Source organism: Mytilus californianus, unplaced genomic scaffold, assembly GCF_021869535.1.
Source record: "Mytilus californianus isolate M0D057914Y unplaced genomic scaffold, xbMytCali1.0.p SCAF_50, whole genome shotgun sequence".
Classification (NCBI taxonomy): domain Eukaryota; kingdom Metazoa; phylum Mollusca; class Bivalvia; order Mytilida; family Mytilidae; genus Mytilus; species Mytilus californianus.
This window is the reverse complement of record NW_026262702.1, coordinates 46,208-63,793: the sequence shown is the minus strand read 5'-3', so window position 1 is coordinate 63,793 and position 17,586 is coordinate 46,208. Positions and strand designations below refer to the sequence as shown.

The following is a 17,586-nucleotide window of genomic DNA, read 5'->3' as shown; positions in this document are numbered from 1 at the left end:
GTATTTTGCCATTCGACACTCTCTAGACTTTTCATCGCAGAAAATGGCGGCAAATGTAGACGACATTTGTCAGTCTCTGGAAACGACAACAGATGTTTTATCAACATTGGTTGAGTTGAAAGCAGCTTTATCATCTGTCAGAACAATAAACCTTCATACTGTAGTCTCAGTTTCATCTGTACAGAAGTTGTTTGGCTTGTTAAACACTGATAATGGGTTTGTACCTCATGTTTTACTTCAAATTATTTTGCAAGTCATGTACATGTACTTTACAGAATCTACAGTTTACTGATTAGGCTAGTAATTATATAGCTCGATCTCCACAGGCACTTGTTTCTATCAGTGGGAAAGTCGAATATCAATCCATAATAGACATTAGTTTCTCAAATAAGAAATTTGTTTTCTTCAGTAAAAAAAGTTAATATATTATTGATCATGACTTTTCATGTTGATATTTTATTCTTGAAATGGCTAATATTAATGGAAAATGCAACAACTTTTGAAAAGATAATCATTAATTGAAAATACATAGAAGTTACAAGCCCCATAATCCATTTTATTGTCAGCTTTAATGAGAGATTGTTGTCTATTCTTTCAGTGAAATCATTGAAGAATGTTGCAGTATTTTAAAAAATGTTTTGCTTGCATGGTCACCTGCTGTTGGATTGGACCTGTTCAAAACCGATTTTGATATAGGATTACAGCACTCTTCTACAACTATACAGTGTTTATGTTTAAGACAGGTAACATCTCCGTATGTTTAGTAAGACGAAAACATACATGTGTATGTCATGTATGTAAGAATTACTTATACAGATTATGAGTATGTCCACTCATGTGTTATGTATATGTATTGTCGTATGTGATTTTATAGTAAAGTCGTGAGAGTTGTGTCCCTTCTATGATGATGCATATTTGTCATGTGATGTAATCTGTCTCTTCTGAATAAATGTGCCATGGAAATAGATGTGTTTTTGTTGCTTTCAAGCAAATATAAGTTCAGCAGCATTGGGAGGCAAGTATATGTCCCCCATGTACGTAATACAATGTACATGTTGGATGAAGGGGCCATATGATTGAAGCTAAGTGAGAAGACTTTAGACATGTTAGAGTGTCTAAGGCTTTCAGGAATACAACAGTAGCTTTTTGCTTTTCTTTTCATAAGACATTTTATCATGTACATGAAAATTATGTCAATAAAGTTTCCAAACATATTACCATACCATTCTTCACCAACATGTTTCAGAACTGGAGAAGCTCCCTCCAGTAATGTATTATAGCCCACTTAGAAAGAAAATTTATTTATCCTTATGTTGTACTATCGACAGTAGTCTAAGTCAGTAATTACCTTACATAAGCCCTAAGGCTATAGATCAGGCAAATGCTTGTGAATGTATTTTAATCAATATCATTTTTAAATCTATTTTTAGCTAGAACTCGTTGGTGGAGATGACCAAACACTACTGAATTGGGATTCAGCGAGAGATGTCATCAAAACTGTGATAAATTTGATAGCTAGCCCTTCCCTACAGGTGGCAAAACATGCACAGAATGTTGTGCTAAATATAAGTATGTTTTCCTCATAGAAAATTAAAGATCACACCAATATCTCTATAGTGTGCATCCTTAATTATGTTACATGGAAGCTTACAGTGGTTGCTATACAAAATGTATGTGTATTTAAAATCCTAAGATATCTTTATTTGGAATGCTGACAATCTGGGGCTGATTTCGGTACATTAGTGACTTCTATAATGAGTTTATATTTTGTTCCTTTGACTAACATTCACAGAATTTAAGTTTGAATTTTATTTGATTTTTGATCAATAACTGTAGTTCCATTGACAGACTTTTTCCATTTAACAGATATATTATCATTTGGGCTTGAATTATTTCTTAATTATGTATAATGAACAGTGTTGTTGGGTTTATGATCCCTGGTTCACGTCACCTTTCTCAAAAATGTACATTTAACCATTTAGCTGCAGAACGTACCAAAACATCTAGTTTCATCTGTTCATTATGTTTGTAATTGCCGTAATCATATAGTTTATGCAGTTATTAATTAATATTTAGAAACTTTGGGTAAAAACAGCCAAATGAATCCAATCATGAAAATTGAATGCCTTAACCAGAAAATACAACGTGGATTAGCTTCAGCCCTCTATATTATGTAAACAGACACTGTTTTGACAATTTGTAAATTTTAATAAAACAAACAACTGCTTATTATGCTTTTAATGCAATATTCATTGATGGATAAAGTAGAAGATTTATGCTTTAAGGTGGGAGATTTCACCTCCTTGTTAGGAGACTGCTCTTCCAGATCAGGTTCCCAAGCTTTTAATTGGAGGCACCCACTGATATCTCATAATCTGGACAGTTGACATCTGTGTATATTTAAAATTTCTGTTGGTAGAAAAATTGTATTATTATATAGATCCTCCACACATATTCACTGGCACCTTGGAATACTACTGCTCCAAAATTGAGGATGTTGAGGCAGTAAAATCTCATTTAAACTTTTGCTATTGGGTATAACTATAAAAATGTTATTCTAGAAAAGTGTTGTGGACATCAAATTTAAGTTTTAGTATAAATTTATTATGGTGAGGTATGTTGAATGTCAGAATAGGTCCCATTGATTTCTCTATTGTTACTGTATCTATTCCGTTTTTAAAGGCAGTGCTTTAATGCCTTTCTAGTTGCCGTGTTAATCTTTCTTTCCGCGATATCCAACTTATCTACGTGGGGGGTCATTAGGCTCCAAGTAGATCTGGAAAATGATGATTCTCTCCTCTTCTTATTGTGATATAAAATGTTTTTTGTTTCATTTCATTTACATTGGGAAATAGAGAAACGATCATTGTGTTTTGTTAGTTTTAAAAACTTTTGATATATTTGTATTTTACATTATAAGCAGTCAACCGATTGACAAACTAGAATTATTTGAAATCCGTGTTGAAAGAGGTCGGGTTAATTTGAGTGTTATCTGCAAACTAGATGTTTATAAATCATTTCAGTCGTTGATATAATAATTAAAGGTCGACTGAACATGAATTATATTATACAATTTAAAGCGCATTTCTGTTTATGCACGCGAACCCGTCTACGTTTTTGTTATTTCGCAGTTATATAAAGTAGCAAATTATCGTTCCTGAATAGGTGGCGCCGTGGTAGCCGATCCTGTTCTTCAACTTCCGGTTTCTGCACTGTGCAACTATTACAGTTGCATTTTTAATTAACGATGCCAAGTACTTGTTGTTGTGTACCTGGATGTCAAGAGGAGGACATGCATTTCCAAATGACTTAAAAAAGAAGGAAAAGTTGGATCAACGCCATGGCCCATACGCAGATTGGACGAGAACACGATGAAATCGTGGAGTCCATCTCAATCAGCTGTTGTTTGCAAGGCAGATTTTACTGAAAAAGACTACGTGCATGAAACTATTCATGGTAAAACTCTATTTTCTTTTTAAAATATATAGTTATATATGTAATCGCCATGCGAATAAACCAAAGTCTGTTTACAACCGCAATTATCGTTTTAGAATAAAAGGGAGTGGTTAATTCAAGACTTCATAATTTTTTGGATTACGATTCAATGTGATCTGTTTGAGATTTTTTGGTGCTTGCTACAATTATAATGATTTCTTACAAGAAGTAAATCATACTGAGAATTATTTTAGCAGTAATTATGCTAATGTAGTAATGACAGGAATGCATAAGCTATGCCTCATAGACTTTCTTGAAAAATATCAATGACAATGTTAACAGGAACAAAACAATGACATGCTCTCATCTATATTATAGTTATTTAGGTACAAACAATGTATGTTTGTTGCATACGTCACTCATTGTTTGTCCTTTGGATTTACATAACATACATTTTGATGTACATTGATTCAGGCTAACATAGTTTTATCCAGATTGTAATGAATAAATCTAGTTAATATTTTGCCAGGTAGTACAAAGTATGCATTGCTAATGGAAGTTCATTTAATTATCAAAAAACTAATGTATTATAACCTTTTTCAGGGCGCAAACCCACCATACAGAGACTTAAGTCTACTGCCATTCCCAGCCTATTTTCCTGGACCAAGCAAGAGACTGAATCGTCCGCAAAAAGAAAAATCAGGGCAGTTTCCTGTGAAAACAAAAGAACTAAACTTGATGAATATTGTAGTAGAAATCTAGAGGAAAGTTTTGATTATAAAGTTGGTTTTCCTGAAGAAGTCATTCATACTGCAGACAGGATTTATGACTGTCCACCACCAACTGCCGAGCTAATGTTGAGCTTCACAAATGGAATTATGCAAACACCATCAATGCCTATATTTTCAGAAGAGAATTTCGAAATGAAGACACGTGACACAGCCATGCATTTTTATACCGGTTTAGAGTTGTATACTAAATTTTTATTTGTTTTCACCACACTTGGTCCAGCAGCACATTGTTTGAGATACATATATTTTCAAATTGATAGGGTGTCATTTGAAAATCAGTTTTTTTATGACTTTGATGAAATTGAGGCATTATACAACCAACTTTGAACTGTCTAGATTCTAGATTGAAACTAGTGTTAAGAATATTGTGTAAACATGGATTGTTTTTATGTCTAAACAGTGGCGTGAGGCTAACACTTGGCCATTAAGTGGTTTAGTCAGGTATTTTTCGCCATCCAACTTCAAATTAAAGTTTCCTACAACTTGGATTATTATTGACAGCACAGAATATCCTGTGATAAAACCTAAAGCTCCTAGAGCTCAGGCAACCTTTTCATCATATAAAAACAGAAACACTGAAAATACTTGTATGTTCGACACCTGGTGGTTTAGTCAACTATGTCTCTAATGCATATGTTGGTTGTACCAGTGACTGTGAAATAGTTGAAAGATGTAGAATAGTTCAATTATGTGATCCAGGTGACAGTGTGATGGCAGACAAAGGTTTAAATGTGCAAGATTTGTTTGCTCACTTTTTTTCAAAAAAAGAAACAGAATTAGTTCCAAAACTCTTATACGGGATAGAAAAGTCTCCAATTAACACGTGCACATAGAGCTAATTATTGAACTTGGCAAAACATACAAAATTCTAATAAATCCTATGAATGGAACTGAAACAAAACTTTCATCTGAAATAACATTTAGTTGTTTTATGTTGTGTAATTTCAGAACTTGTATTGTGCCAAAGGATGCATAAATAAAAGTGATGCAATGAAGTTTGTTCTGATATATATATATACATGTAAATATTATTTACAATTACATGCACATGTAAATTGTAATGCATATAAAAATAAGGAGATGTGGTATGATATTCAGTGAGTTTATCGAACCAAAGTGCATAAGAAATGGGTTAAGCAGTTACAGGTGTTACTGTCACCGTACAATCTCCAACAACATGAACAATTAGAAAAACTTGTACCGTGTAAAAAATTTCAGAGATCTTACAACTAAGTTTGACTTTGGTGAATTGTTTATATCTGTTGATGTAAATATAAAAAAGAAGAACAACTGATAAAAAATCTTGCATCTAAGACTAAATTATCAATCCGTAAGCTCCCTTTAGAATTTTATAAATTTTAGATTTTACATTTCTGAGTTATGGGGTTTTATTCATTAAAAAAGGGGGGGTTTTCCAGTTTTTGGACAACAACTCAAAAATGCTTTAAGCAGTTCGCATGAAACTTTGGTGAATTATTTATAGCTATTGATGTAATCTCCCTATTGATTTTTATAAATTTCAAATATGACATTGAGAAGAAATTGAACTTTATTTGTTTATAGTCTGGCAACAGATTTATTAAGTATTGCGCAACAGCACAGTGTATTGCACAACAGCAAGAAATCTTTAATTGAATATAAATTCAATTCATATAACCGATTTCAAGTTCTTTGACTACATTTATTCAGAAACTATAATATGTCAAATATTTAATTACAATCCAAATTCAGACCTGTATCAAGCTTGAATATTGTGTCCATTTTTGCCCCAACTGTTCAGGGTTGGACCTCTGCAGGTGTATCCAGCTGCGCTCAGCGAATCAGTTTATTTCTTAATTAAGAACTCCTTTTTGTCGAGCCTGCGACTTTTGTCGCAGAAAGCTCGACATAGGGATAGTGATCCGGCGGCGGCGTTAGCTAACTCCTTAAAAGCTTTATATTTTAGAAGGTGGAAGGTCTGGATGCTTCATACTTTGTATATGGATGCCTCATGTTACGAAGTTTCTGTCAGTCACATGTCCAATGTCCTTGACCTCATTTTCATGGTTCAGTGACTACTTGAAAAAAAAGTTAAGATTTTTTGTAATGTTAAATTCTCTCTTATTATAAGTAATAGGATAACTATATTTGGTATGTGCGTACCTTGCAAGGTCCTCATGCCTGTCAGACAGTTTTCACTTGACCTAGACCTCATTTCATGGATCAGTGAACAAGTTTAAGTTTTGGTGGTCAAGTCCATATCTCAGATACTATAAGCAATAGGTCTAGTATATTCGGTTTATTGAAGGACTGTCCAACTGGCAGGTGTTATCTGACCTTGACCTCATTTTCATGGTTCAGTGGTTATAGTTAAGTTTTTGTGTTTTGGTCTGTTTTTCTTATACTGTATGCAATAGGTCTACTATATTTGGTGTATGGAATGATTGTAAGGTGTACATGTCTAGCTGGCAGGTGTCATCTGACCTTGACCTCATTTTCATGGTTCAGTGGTCAAAGTTAAGTTTTTGAGTTTTGGTCTTTTTTTCTAATACTATATGCAATAGTTCAACTATATTTGGTGTATGGAAATATTTTATGATCTATTTGTCAGTCACGTAGGTTTTTTTTTACCTTGACCTCATTTTCAAGGTTCATTGCTCAGTGTTAAGTTTATGTGTTTTGGTCTGTTTTTCTTAAACTATAAGCAATAGGTCAACTATATTTGTTGTATGGAAGAATTGTTAGCTGTACATGCCTGCCTAGCATGGTTCATCTGACCTTGACCTCATTTTCATGGTTCATTGGTCAATGTTTAGTTTACTTGGTTAATGTTAAGTTTATGTGACAGTTGTAATAAAGCTTTATATTTAGGACTATCAACATAATATCAATGATTAGTAAAGAAGGCGAGACATTTCAGCGTGTGCACTCTTGTTTCATTCATAAATTACTTTATACTTGGAAATATAATTTTGCTTGGAGTTATAGTTTCTAAAAAAAGTATTGTCATTGAAAGAGTTGACATGTTGCAATGTACATTTATTCTACATAGTTCTATGGTACCAAATCAAAAGTTTATATAAAAGAAAGAAGTCAAGGGTTTCCAATCATAGTTTAGTTACATACATTTTTTTTGTACCTGAGGTCGTTGAATATAGATCATTTTATATAAATAAGGAGATGTGTTATGATTGTCAATGAAACAACTATCATCCATACATTGTACTTACCAGTAACAAACCACATTTGCAAAGTTGAATAAAATACAGTTGATAACATTTACTTATTACTAAAAAGAAAATGCCAAACTATTTTAAACAGTATTTGACTATAAACATAGATAAAAAAGGTACAAACTGGACATAATGCACTAGTTCATAAACAAGTGAGAACAATCGCCTTCATATAGTGCTCAGAATATGACATTCATAAAACTTGTTCAATATCATTAGAGAACTCTAAATCTTAAATACTGAAAGCCACCTCTGATAAGTACAATGTACTATGCAAGATAATGATATAACTGGACTAAAAATACACACAACCTGTAATTAACTGCCTTTACAGCGCTTTCACGCTTTGATTATAATTTTGCGGTCGTATATTGGTATGACGTCGTCGGCGTCGTCCGAAGACACATTGGTTTTCGCACTCTAACTTTAGTTGAAGTGAATGGATCTCTATGAAATTTTACCATAAGGTTCAATACCACAAAAGGAAGGTTGGGATTGATTTTGGGGGTTATGGTACCAACAGTTAAGGAATTAGGGGCCAAAAATAATCATTTTTGTAACTTCCAGACATAACTTGTGTGTTAGTGTATGGATCTCTCTGACATTGTACCACAAGGTTCCATATCACACAGGGAATGATTGGATTGATTTTGGGGGTAATTGCCTCAAAATATTAGGAATTAGGGGCCAAAAAAGGGGCAAAAAACAAGCATTTTTCTAGTTTCATGACAATAACTTGTGTGTAAGTGTATGGATCTTTCTGAAATTGTACTACAAGGTTCCATATCACAAAGGGAAAGCTGGAATTGAGTTTGGGGGTAATTGCCCAAAACGTTTAGGAATAAGGGGCCAAAAATAAGCATTTTTCTAGTTTCCAGACAATAACTTGTGTGTAAGTGTATGGGTCTCTCTGACATTGTACCACAAGGTTCCATATCACAAAGGAAAGGCTGGAATTGATTTTGGGGTAATTGCCTCAAAATATTAGGAATTAGGGGCCAAAAAAGGGCCAAAAAACAAGCATTTTTCTAGTTTCATGACAATAACTTGTGTGTAAGTGTTTGGATATTTCTGAAATTGTACTACAAGGTTCCATATCATAAAGGGAAAGCTGGAATTGAGTTTGGGGGTAATTGCCCGAAAACGTTTAAGAATTGGGGCCAAAAAGGGGCCAAAAATAAGCATTTTTCTAGTTTCCAGTCAATAACTTGTGTTCAAGTGTATGGATCTCTCTGAAATTGTACTGCAAGGTACCATACCACAAAGGGAAGGCTGGGATTGATGATGGGGGTAATTGCCTCAATATTTTAGGAATTAGGGGCCAAAAAGGGGAAAAAAATAAGCATTTTTGTAGTTTCAGGACAATAACTTGTGTGTAAGTGTATGGATCTTTCTGAAATTGTACTACAAGGTTCCATATCACAAAGGGAAAGCTGGAATTGAGTTTGGGGGTAATTGCCCTAAACGTTTAGGAATTTGGGGACAAAAAGGGGACAGAAAACATATTTTTCTAGTTTCCAGACAATAACTTGTGTTCAAATGTATGGATCTCTCTGAAATTGTACTGCAAGGTACCATACCACAAAGGGAAGGCTAGGATTGAGTTTGGGAGTGATGAATCATAAGGGGGTTCAAAAAATTTGGGGGGGGGGATTTTTTTTTTTTCCTTTTTTCTTTCTTGTAAAATTTTCCATTTTAAGTTGGTTATTTCTGATTTATATTTAAAAGCAAATAATGATGATATGGTAGGAGATACACAACAAACAGGATGTGTAAATTATTATATTATAAGTATTGTGCAATAGCAAGAAATTTTCAATTGCACAGTATTGTACAATAGCAAGAAATCTTCAATTGCACAGTATTGCGCAATAGCAAGAAATCTTCAATTGCACAGTATTGCGCAATAGCAAGAAATATCCAATAGCACAATATTGCGCAATAGCAAGAAATTGTCAATTGTAGTTATTATTTAAATTGCGCAATGGCAAGAAATATTCAATTGCACAGTATTGTGCAAAAGAAGATACTTCCTATAAATTGCTTATTTCTTGACCAATTTCAATGGGGTTTTATTCTTGAATTCTTGGGGTTCTTTAATATGCTGAATCTAACCGTGTATTAAGTTTTTGGATTTTGGGCCCAGTTTTTAAATTGGTCCACATTGAGGTCCAAAGGGTCCAAAATTAAACTTTGTTTGATTTCATCTAAAATTGAATTCTTGGGGTTCTTTGATATGCCGAATCTAACCGTGTATTTAGATTCTTAATTTTTGGTTCCGTTTTCAAATTGGTCTACATTAAGGTCCAAAGGGTCCAAAATTAAACTTAGTTTGATTTTAACAAAAATTGAATTCTTAGGGTTCTTTGATATGCCGAATCTAAACATGTATTTAGATTTTTGATTATGGGCCCAGTTTTCAAGTTGGTCCAAATCGGGGTCCAAAATTAAACTTTGTTTGATTTCAACAAAAATTGAATATATGGGGTTCTTTGATATGCTGAATCTAACCATGTATTTAGATTTTTGATTTTTGGGCCCCTTAATCAACTTTGTCCACATTAAGGTCAAAAGGGTCCAAAATTAAACTTTGTTTGATTTCATCAAAAATTGAATTCTTGGGGTTCTTTGATATGCTGAATCTAACCATGTATTTAGATTTTGGATATTGGACTATAATAGGTGAATGTCCAATTTAAAATTTTTAAGTTCTTAGACCACATTCATTCTGTGTCAAATATTTAATCACAATCCAAATTCAGAGCTGTATCAAGCTTGAATGTTGTGTCCATACTTGCCCCAACTGTTCAGGGTTTAACCTCTGCAGTCGTATCAAGCTGCGCCCTGCGGAGCATTTTATTTTTCTTACATCCAATACACATTCTCATTTCTAATTTCAAGGATTAACTTTTGATATATCCACATATATTATGGCATAGGAATGTTTTACATAATACTTCCTTTGTTTGTTTTTGTAGGCAGAACAAATGATGGTCTGGATTTTATCTACACATCAGAATTGTTATCCTCTCTACAAGAAGTCCTTCAGAAAGATGATACTGTCAAATTCAGAGTTTATGAGGTACTGTTTTACTCTGCATATGAAAATTGTACAGTTGAACCGGTTTCAACATTGTTCAACAGAATATCTTTGGTTTGGTTTGCAAATATAAATCCTGAAAGAATATTCACATGTTGAGTTAAAAATATTTTAGTCATTTTTCACTGTAAATATATTTTGGAAATTCTGATGAAAATGTTTAAGTTTAAATACCAAAACTTGGAGCATTGAATCATTGATAAGCAGGAAAAAACTTAAACAAACTTTTCACCTAAGCAAATAGTTTCTGGGCATTTGTGAATGAAGATCTTATTGTCTATAATCACCTATTTATTCTGGTTTGAATGATTGCAATGTTAATGTTCAATTAGTTCATTTTACACTATATTTATAAAGGAATAAAAAGGTGTGCATCTGCTATTGTTTCTAATTGGATGATAATAATTTTTCTCTACTTGGTCTCTAAGGTAAAATATTAATTTTACAAGAATGTTAACCTAAAAAAATGCACAAATATATGTTTAAGCCCATTAAGAAAAGAATACAGGTAAAACGATGATCTACATATTTTTTAATAGATGAAAATGCTCCTTTATACTCATTTGTACATACACACTTGACATAGAAACCAAATCATAGCCTCATGCTTTTATTATAGTTGATAGTTCATATCAGTAAAATATCTGAATCAGCTCTGCAAAAGACAAATGAGTCAGGATTACTACAGCTGCTGTTAAATGAGGTCCATAAAGATGATATTCTTACTCAGTTAAATTGTTTGGAACTACTTTCTGACCTTGGTATGGTGGAGCATGGGATCGTTTTTCTAGACGGAGCAGGAATCATTAAGCAGATAGAGACCCTACTGTCAACATCTTCTACAGATCCAATGGGAGGACTCTTATTACCAGGTATGCAAACAATATCTTTTTTCACAAAACATCTTGCTTTGGTTGAAAAATTCTGTTTGTTCTTCAGAAACTTTTTGCTTAATGAAAATTTTGGTAATGCCAGAGAAATTAAATAACGTTGATATGACATGTATGACTTATCAGGCATATAATTTTATATGATACATAAATACACATTTACAGTAGGTCCACATTTTATATATGTGATTTTCTATTGGTTAAAGCATACACCATGTGTTGATGTTACAAACTTTTGTATCAAATGAAAACAAGTAACCATTTGCGTCTCATTCCACTATTGATACATGGTTAAAAAAAAAAAGGACTATCAATCAAAATAATATCAATCCTATATTTTAAATGAAAATCATTGATTATTTTTCTTTTTGGATGTTATTTTAATTCATATTAACTTTAAATATAAGAAGAATTGAACATTTATGAAACAATTGATGAATTCAATCAATAATAGTTGGAGGGGGGAACATTAATATCAAGATTAATGATTGTTGTAAACTTGTTAAAGTCCAGCAGAAAATGTTTCATGCATATTCAGGATATGAAGATCATAAGATAACTACATAAAAATGAAGTATTGAAAACAAGCTGTTGAAAATTTAGAGAAATGTAGCCATTAAATTATAGCTATCATACATTTTGATGTAATTAAATTTATATGTTGATTAATTTCAGGTTTAATTAAGTTTTTTGGAGGTGTTGCCTATTTTTATCCCAAGGAAGTGTTTAATGGAAACAAGACATTCGTTAACCTGATGTTAAGAAACTTGACTTCAGAAGATAAAAATTTATGCAGTATTTCTGTACAGACTATTGGACTGATAGCTAAAACAATAGAGGGAAAACTAGCTCTTGAGAAGTTAGGTAAATATTAACAGTATCAACACACCATTTTTTACGACTAAAAAAAAACCAAAAACTGGCATTTAAAATTTTAGATAATATTATTTATGTGTAGAATTTCTGAAATAGCAATCATTTATCTGTCATTTTTTTATACGCCCGTTTACGGGACGTATTATGGTATACCGTTGTCCATCGTCAAAATGTCTGACAATAACTCAAAAACACTTTAATCAATTTGCATGAAACTTTTGTGAATTGTTTTTACCTATTGACGTGGGCTCCCTTTCGATTTTTTAAATTTTAGATTTTATGTTTCCAAGTTATGGGGTTTTATTCATTAAAAAAGGGGGATTTTCCAGTTTTTGGACAATAACTCAAAAACACTTTCTCCAATTTGCAAGAAACTTTTTGTTTATATCTATTGATGTGTGCTCCCTTTCGATTTTTATGAATTTTAGATTTTACGTTTCCGAGTTATGGGGTTTTACTCATTAAAAAAGGGGGATTTTCTAGTTTTTCGGACAATAACTCAAAAGTGCTTTGAGCAGTTTTCATGAAACTTTGGTGACTGGTTTATATCTATTGAAATAACCTCCCTTTACTTTTTTTATAAATTTCTGATATGACATTGAGGAGTTATGGAACTTTGTTCTTTGAAAAAGCGACAGGCATATCATGCGCTTATGGCGCAGCTCTTTACTGTACATTGTTTAACAATTGCAGTAATAAATGCTTGAAAAAATTCTGCATTAACAGTATACGAATATTATAGGAAATTACTAATATATCAAAGGAACTGATTATACCCCCGTTTTAAAAAAGTGGGGGTATTATTTTTTACCTCTGTCTGTCCGTCCATCCCATGAATATTTTTCCTCGCATTTTTCTCAGGTACTACATTACAAGGATTTCTGAAATTCGGTTTCAAGGTTTATATGAGTGAGCAATACTTTGTGATGCGTTTTCAGATTCATCACGCAATAACTTCCTGTTCAACGAACACTTACATATTTTTACACTATTAAAATTATCCATATTTGGGCGGGGGTATCATCAGTGAGCAGTAGCTCGCAGTTTCACTTGTTTTTATTGCTGATCTTCATCTTGTCAGTTGCTGAAAGGTCTTCAAAAATGTAATAATGAGCTAAAACCTTACAGCATGATTTAAAAGGCAGTTAAGATTTTTAACAAGGAAGGAGAAAATTTATTGACATTGTACATGTTTCACAAGGAATAATAGTATATGATTCAAAAGAAGCCCTAACACATAATATTGAATTAAATTTTGAGTTTATTATATTTTTTATTAGGTTGATAGGCTTGTAAAACTTACTTCTTTTATGTCGGATTATTATATGTTAATATCAATGCCATAAGTAACAGGTTTAAAATTGTGTACGCCAGACACACGTTTTGTCTACAAAGACTCATCAGTGATGCTTTAATCAATAAAAATAAAAGGGCCAAATAAAGCACAAAGTTGAAGAGCATTGAGGACCCAAATTCTGAAATGTTTTGCAAAATACAGCTAAGGTAATCTATTCCTTGGGTAGAAAATCCTGCATATTTCGAATATTCAAACAAAATTCCACATTACCAAATCATACAGTTATGTGGCATTTAAAAGATGATATAAAATAATTATTTACTGTATTATACATCACAGAAAATATGTAATAATTATTGAATTGTATGTTACAGGTAATAGGTAATAATTATTGTATTGTATGTTACAGGAAATATGTTTATTGATGGGTTACAGACAATAGGAAAGATGGTGAAACAAGCACCATCAGATCTACGGGAAATTGCTCTTCAAACTACTGCAAATCTGATTCATATTCCGGTAAGTATGAAGGCTAAAAATCACTCAAAAGAAGTATCTCAATGTGTATATACTAAAACAAAGGAGAAAAAAGGAGTATCTGGCCATGAAATCACTTAAGAATTGTGTCAAATTGAAATTGCATGATCAACTAATGGCTGACATAACAAGATATGATATAAATCATGTAAATAAAATGAAACCTTTCATTATAGAAAAAATGTAAATAGTTAATAAATAATCAAAGGAATCAAACTTGAAGGATAATTTTAATGAAATTTGTAATGCTTTTACTGATGATTGAATGAAGTAGATCTGCTGTCGACAATTTAGGTTTCAATTTGGCGAAATAACCTTTTTGCAGTGTGAATATGATCGATATTCATCCAGTGGCGGATCCAGAACTTTTCATAAGGGACGCCCACTGACTGACCTAAGGGGGGCCCGCTCCAGTCATGCTTCAGTGATTCCCTATATAATCAACCAAATTTTTCCCACAAAAGGGGGGCCAGGGCCCCCCCCCCTCCTGGATCCGCCTATGTCATCTGAAAATTGTGGCATAGAAAAAACCCTGATGCAATTGTTAATTGCTGCAAATCCCTTACCACTGGAAGTAACGCTTAATTTATTTAAGAGGTTAATACTGTTTAACTGAAATTAAAACTTAAATTTGAAAATGCTGTTATCTGAATTATTGTACTTATGAAATAACCTGACGTGAGAATATTAGAGAATATCTAGTTATTGTTTAGTTCATGAATTACAGACTACAAATGGGGGGAGGTAATCAAATACAAAAGGGCGAGATAATCACATTGTATATTACTACATATTTATCCATTTGAAGTTGTTTTGTGAAACATTAAGAAAACACCAACATATCTCTGTTTTCCTTTTTGTTTCTTGAGAGAAATTTGATCTTAAGATTCTCATCATGCATGTCAAAATCATCTACAAGTTTTATTTTATGCCTGAAAGAAAAATTCTATTGTAATCTATAGAAATATGGCATTTAGGAAACTAAACTAAGTAGGGTGACCTTTATACTTTTAACAAAATTTTTAAACATTTTTTAGTATAATCTTCTTTAGAGATGTTTTTTTTTTTATATTAATCAATTTGAATTTAAATGTCTGTTTACTTTAAATGCAAATATGTTTTAATGAAATGAAAAAGTGACAGGGATCAAATTTAAAAGGAAATACAAGCTGACTGCTAGTCATAATTGTTTTTTTTTAATTTTCTACACAAGTTTAAAGTGAGGATAATAGACGCCTGTTCTGTGTAGCCAAAAATTGAAAGGAAAATGCACAATTTCCGCTAATGACATCTTACAGGCTGAAATAGCAAGTAAATAATGTTAAGGTTAAATTCAATTTGTGAATGTGTGTTTTTATAAATAATGTATTTATCCTGTTGCATTTATCCGGTTTTTTCCCCACATCCCTGTCTACATTTGCTTCTTTAATAAATAACATGATTTCTAAATATCTTATTGAATCTGTAAATATCAGTAAATTTATTTCTACATTTCTATTTCATTTCAATTTATTTTAGGTAACACATCATCAGTATTTATTTAATTCCATTGTACACCTTAATTTTTCGAAGAGTTTCTTTTATACCAGTGAAGGTTTAATTTATATGGGGTAGTTGAGGAGGTATTAATTTTGAACTCTGCCTAGTACATCCAATTAGTGTATGTTTCTTTTTAAGTACAGATTCAGAGTGTTAAGTTCATTCACTTCAAAAGAGAGGCAAAATATACTAAAGGGACATTCAAACTCATTAGTCTAAAAACAAACTGACAATGCCATGGCAAAAAACAAACAGACAACGCCATGGCAAAAAACAAACTGACAATGCCATGGCAGAAAACAAACTGACAATGCCATGGCAGAAAACAAACTGACAATGCCATGGCAGAAAACAAACTGACAATGCCATGGCAAAAAACAAACTGACAATGCCATGGCAAAAAACAAACTGACAATGCCATGGCAAAAAACAAACAGACAACGCCATGGCAGAAAACAAACAGACAACGACATGGCAAAAAACAAACAGACAACGCCATGGCAAAAAACAAACAGACAACGACATGGCAAAAAATAAAAATAAACAATCAAAAGACAAACAACAGTTTACATAACACAACAAAGAAAACCAAGAACTAAGCAACACTAACCACCAAAAACAAGGGTGAGCTCAGGTAATCCTGAAGAGTAAGCAGATCCTGCTCCACATGTGGCACCTGTCATGTTGCTCATTTAAGTACAAACCTGGTGATTCAAGTATCCATATTTTTTTTTATTTTGATTACAGGTACCAGAACAAACATCTGACAACTGTAAGCTGTCAGAGAAATGGTTTGATCATCTGGATCCCAACATGCTTCAGATCATCATGTCTATCGCTAGGCAACCATTTCCAGAACTTAGACACAGTTCTCACAGTGTTCTGTCAGCACTAGCTTTGATACCATGGGGACAGAAAAGATTATGTGAATTTCCAGGTTTTAATGAATATCTACTTGATCGATCAACAGAAAAGGACAAAGAAGCAAAAGAGTCCAAATATGAAATAATTAGAACATTAGCAGAGAGTCCAACCTCAATGAACATTTTTGGTCAGCCCTATATTGTCCAATTAAAGGCTTATTTTTTGCAAGGGCCTATTTATGTGCAAACAGAAAGCCAGGTAGCATTTGAAGGTGATTAATTTTCTTAATATTATGTGAAAAATATTTTTTTTTATAATAAAAATCTGTTAGTAGCTGAATGATGTTGATCTTTTACTGAATAATACCTTTTTGTCTTGATTCAAATTGAAAAAAACGAGACTTAGGCTTGATGTTTCTGGCGTCAGCAGCGGCATCAACAATGCAATACTTTGTGATTAGGTCAGTTTATGGGGAAGCACTAGTGGTAGGTTCATGATATTTGTTGTGCAGTTTTTAGCATTTGCACATCTCATTTCCATGGAGATTATTTGCTATCAAAGTTACGAAAAGTGAGACATAGTTCTGTGTCAACAGTTTATTTAAGGTAGGCTTGGTAAACTCAGTCTTTCTGAGCCAAATACCTAATACCTATCAAGTATTTATGTTCTTCAGCATTGTTTGTATTTGTCTGTCTTCTTGGTTGGAGGAATCATTTTAAATTGTTGATGTTTAATGCTGTTTGCATATTTTTGTTATTTCATTTTATATGATTAAATGGAGATGTGGGGTATACCTCAATGAGACGACTACCCATTGACAAAAATAACCAGAAGACATCAAGAGAGCAACATGCAGTCTTCAGCAATATACAGATGTCAATATAGATACAATATGTCAAGTTCTAAATAATCCAGAGTCTATAAAGTTTTGAATTTAAGGTGGTACCAAACACCTTGACTCAAATTATTTTGGCTCGTTTAATTTTCGTAACATTTTGACAAAAAATTTACTTTGACCCTTTAACAAAAAGATAAAAATTTCAAA

General features: G+C 32.6%; 2 protein-coding genes across 2 annotated transcripts; both read left to right on the top strand.

Annotated features, from left to right (window-relative positions):
• The first annotated feature begins 39 nt into the window (after window positions 1-39).
• Window positions 40-16,880, top strand: LOC127703751 (26S proteasome non-ATPase regulatory subunit 5-like). Its single transcript, XM_052207836.1, has 8 exons — window positions 40-216; window positions 599-743; window positions 1,431-1,569; window positions 10,417-10,520; window positions 11,158-11,410; window positions 12,104-12,292; window positions 14,011-14,120; window positions 16,425-16,880. Exons 1-8 carry the CDS (start codon window positions 44-46, stop codon window positions 16,818-16,820), a joined length of 1,509 nt encoding a protein of 502 aa, XP_052063796.1. The 5' UTR covers window positions 40-43; the 3' UTR covers window positions 16,821-16,880.
• LOC127703752 (uncharacterized) lies at window positions 3,288-5,221 on the top strand. Its single transcript, XM_052207837.1, has 2 exons — window positions 3,288-3,456; window positions 4,039-5,221. Exons 1-2 carry the CDS (start codon window positions 3,372-3,374, stop codon window positions 4,551-4,553), a joined length of 600 nt encoding a protein of 199 aa, XP_052063797.1. The 5' UTR covers window positions 3,288-3,371; the 3' UTR covers window positions 4,554-5,221.
• Window positions 16,881-17,586: the final 706 nt, after the last annotated feature.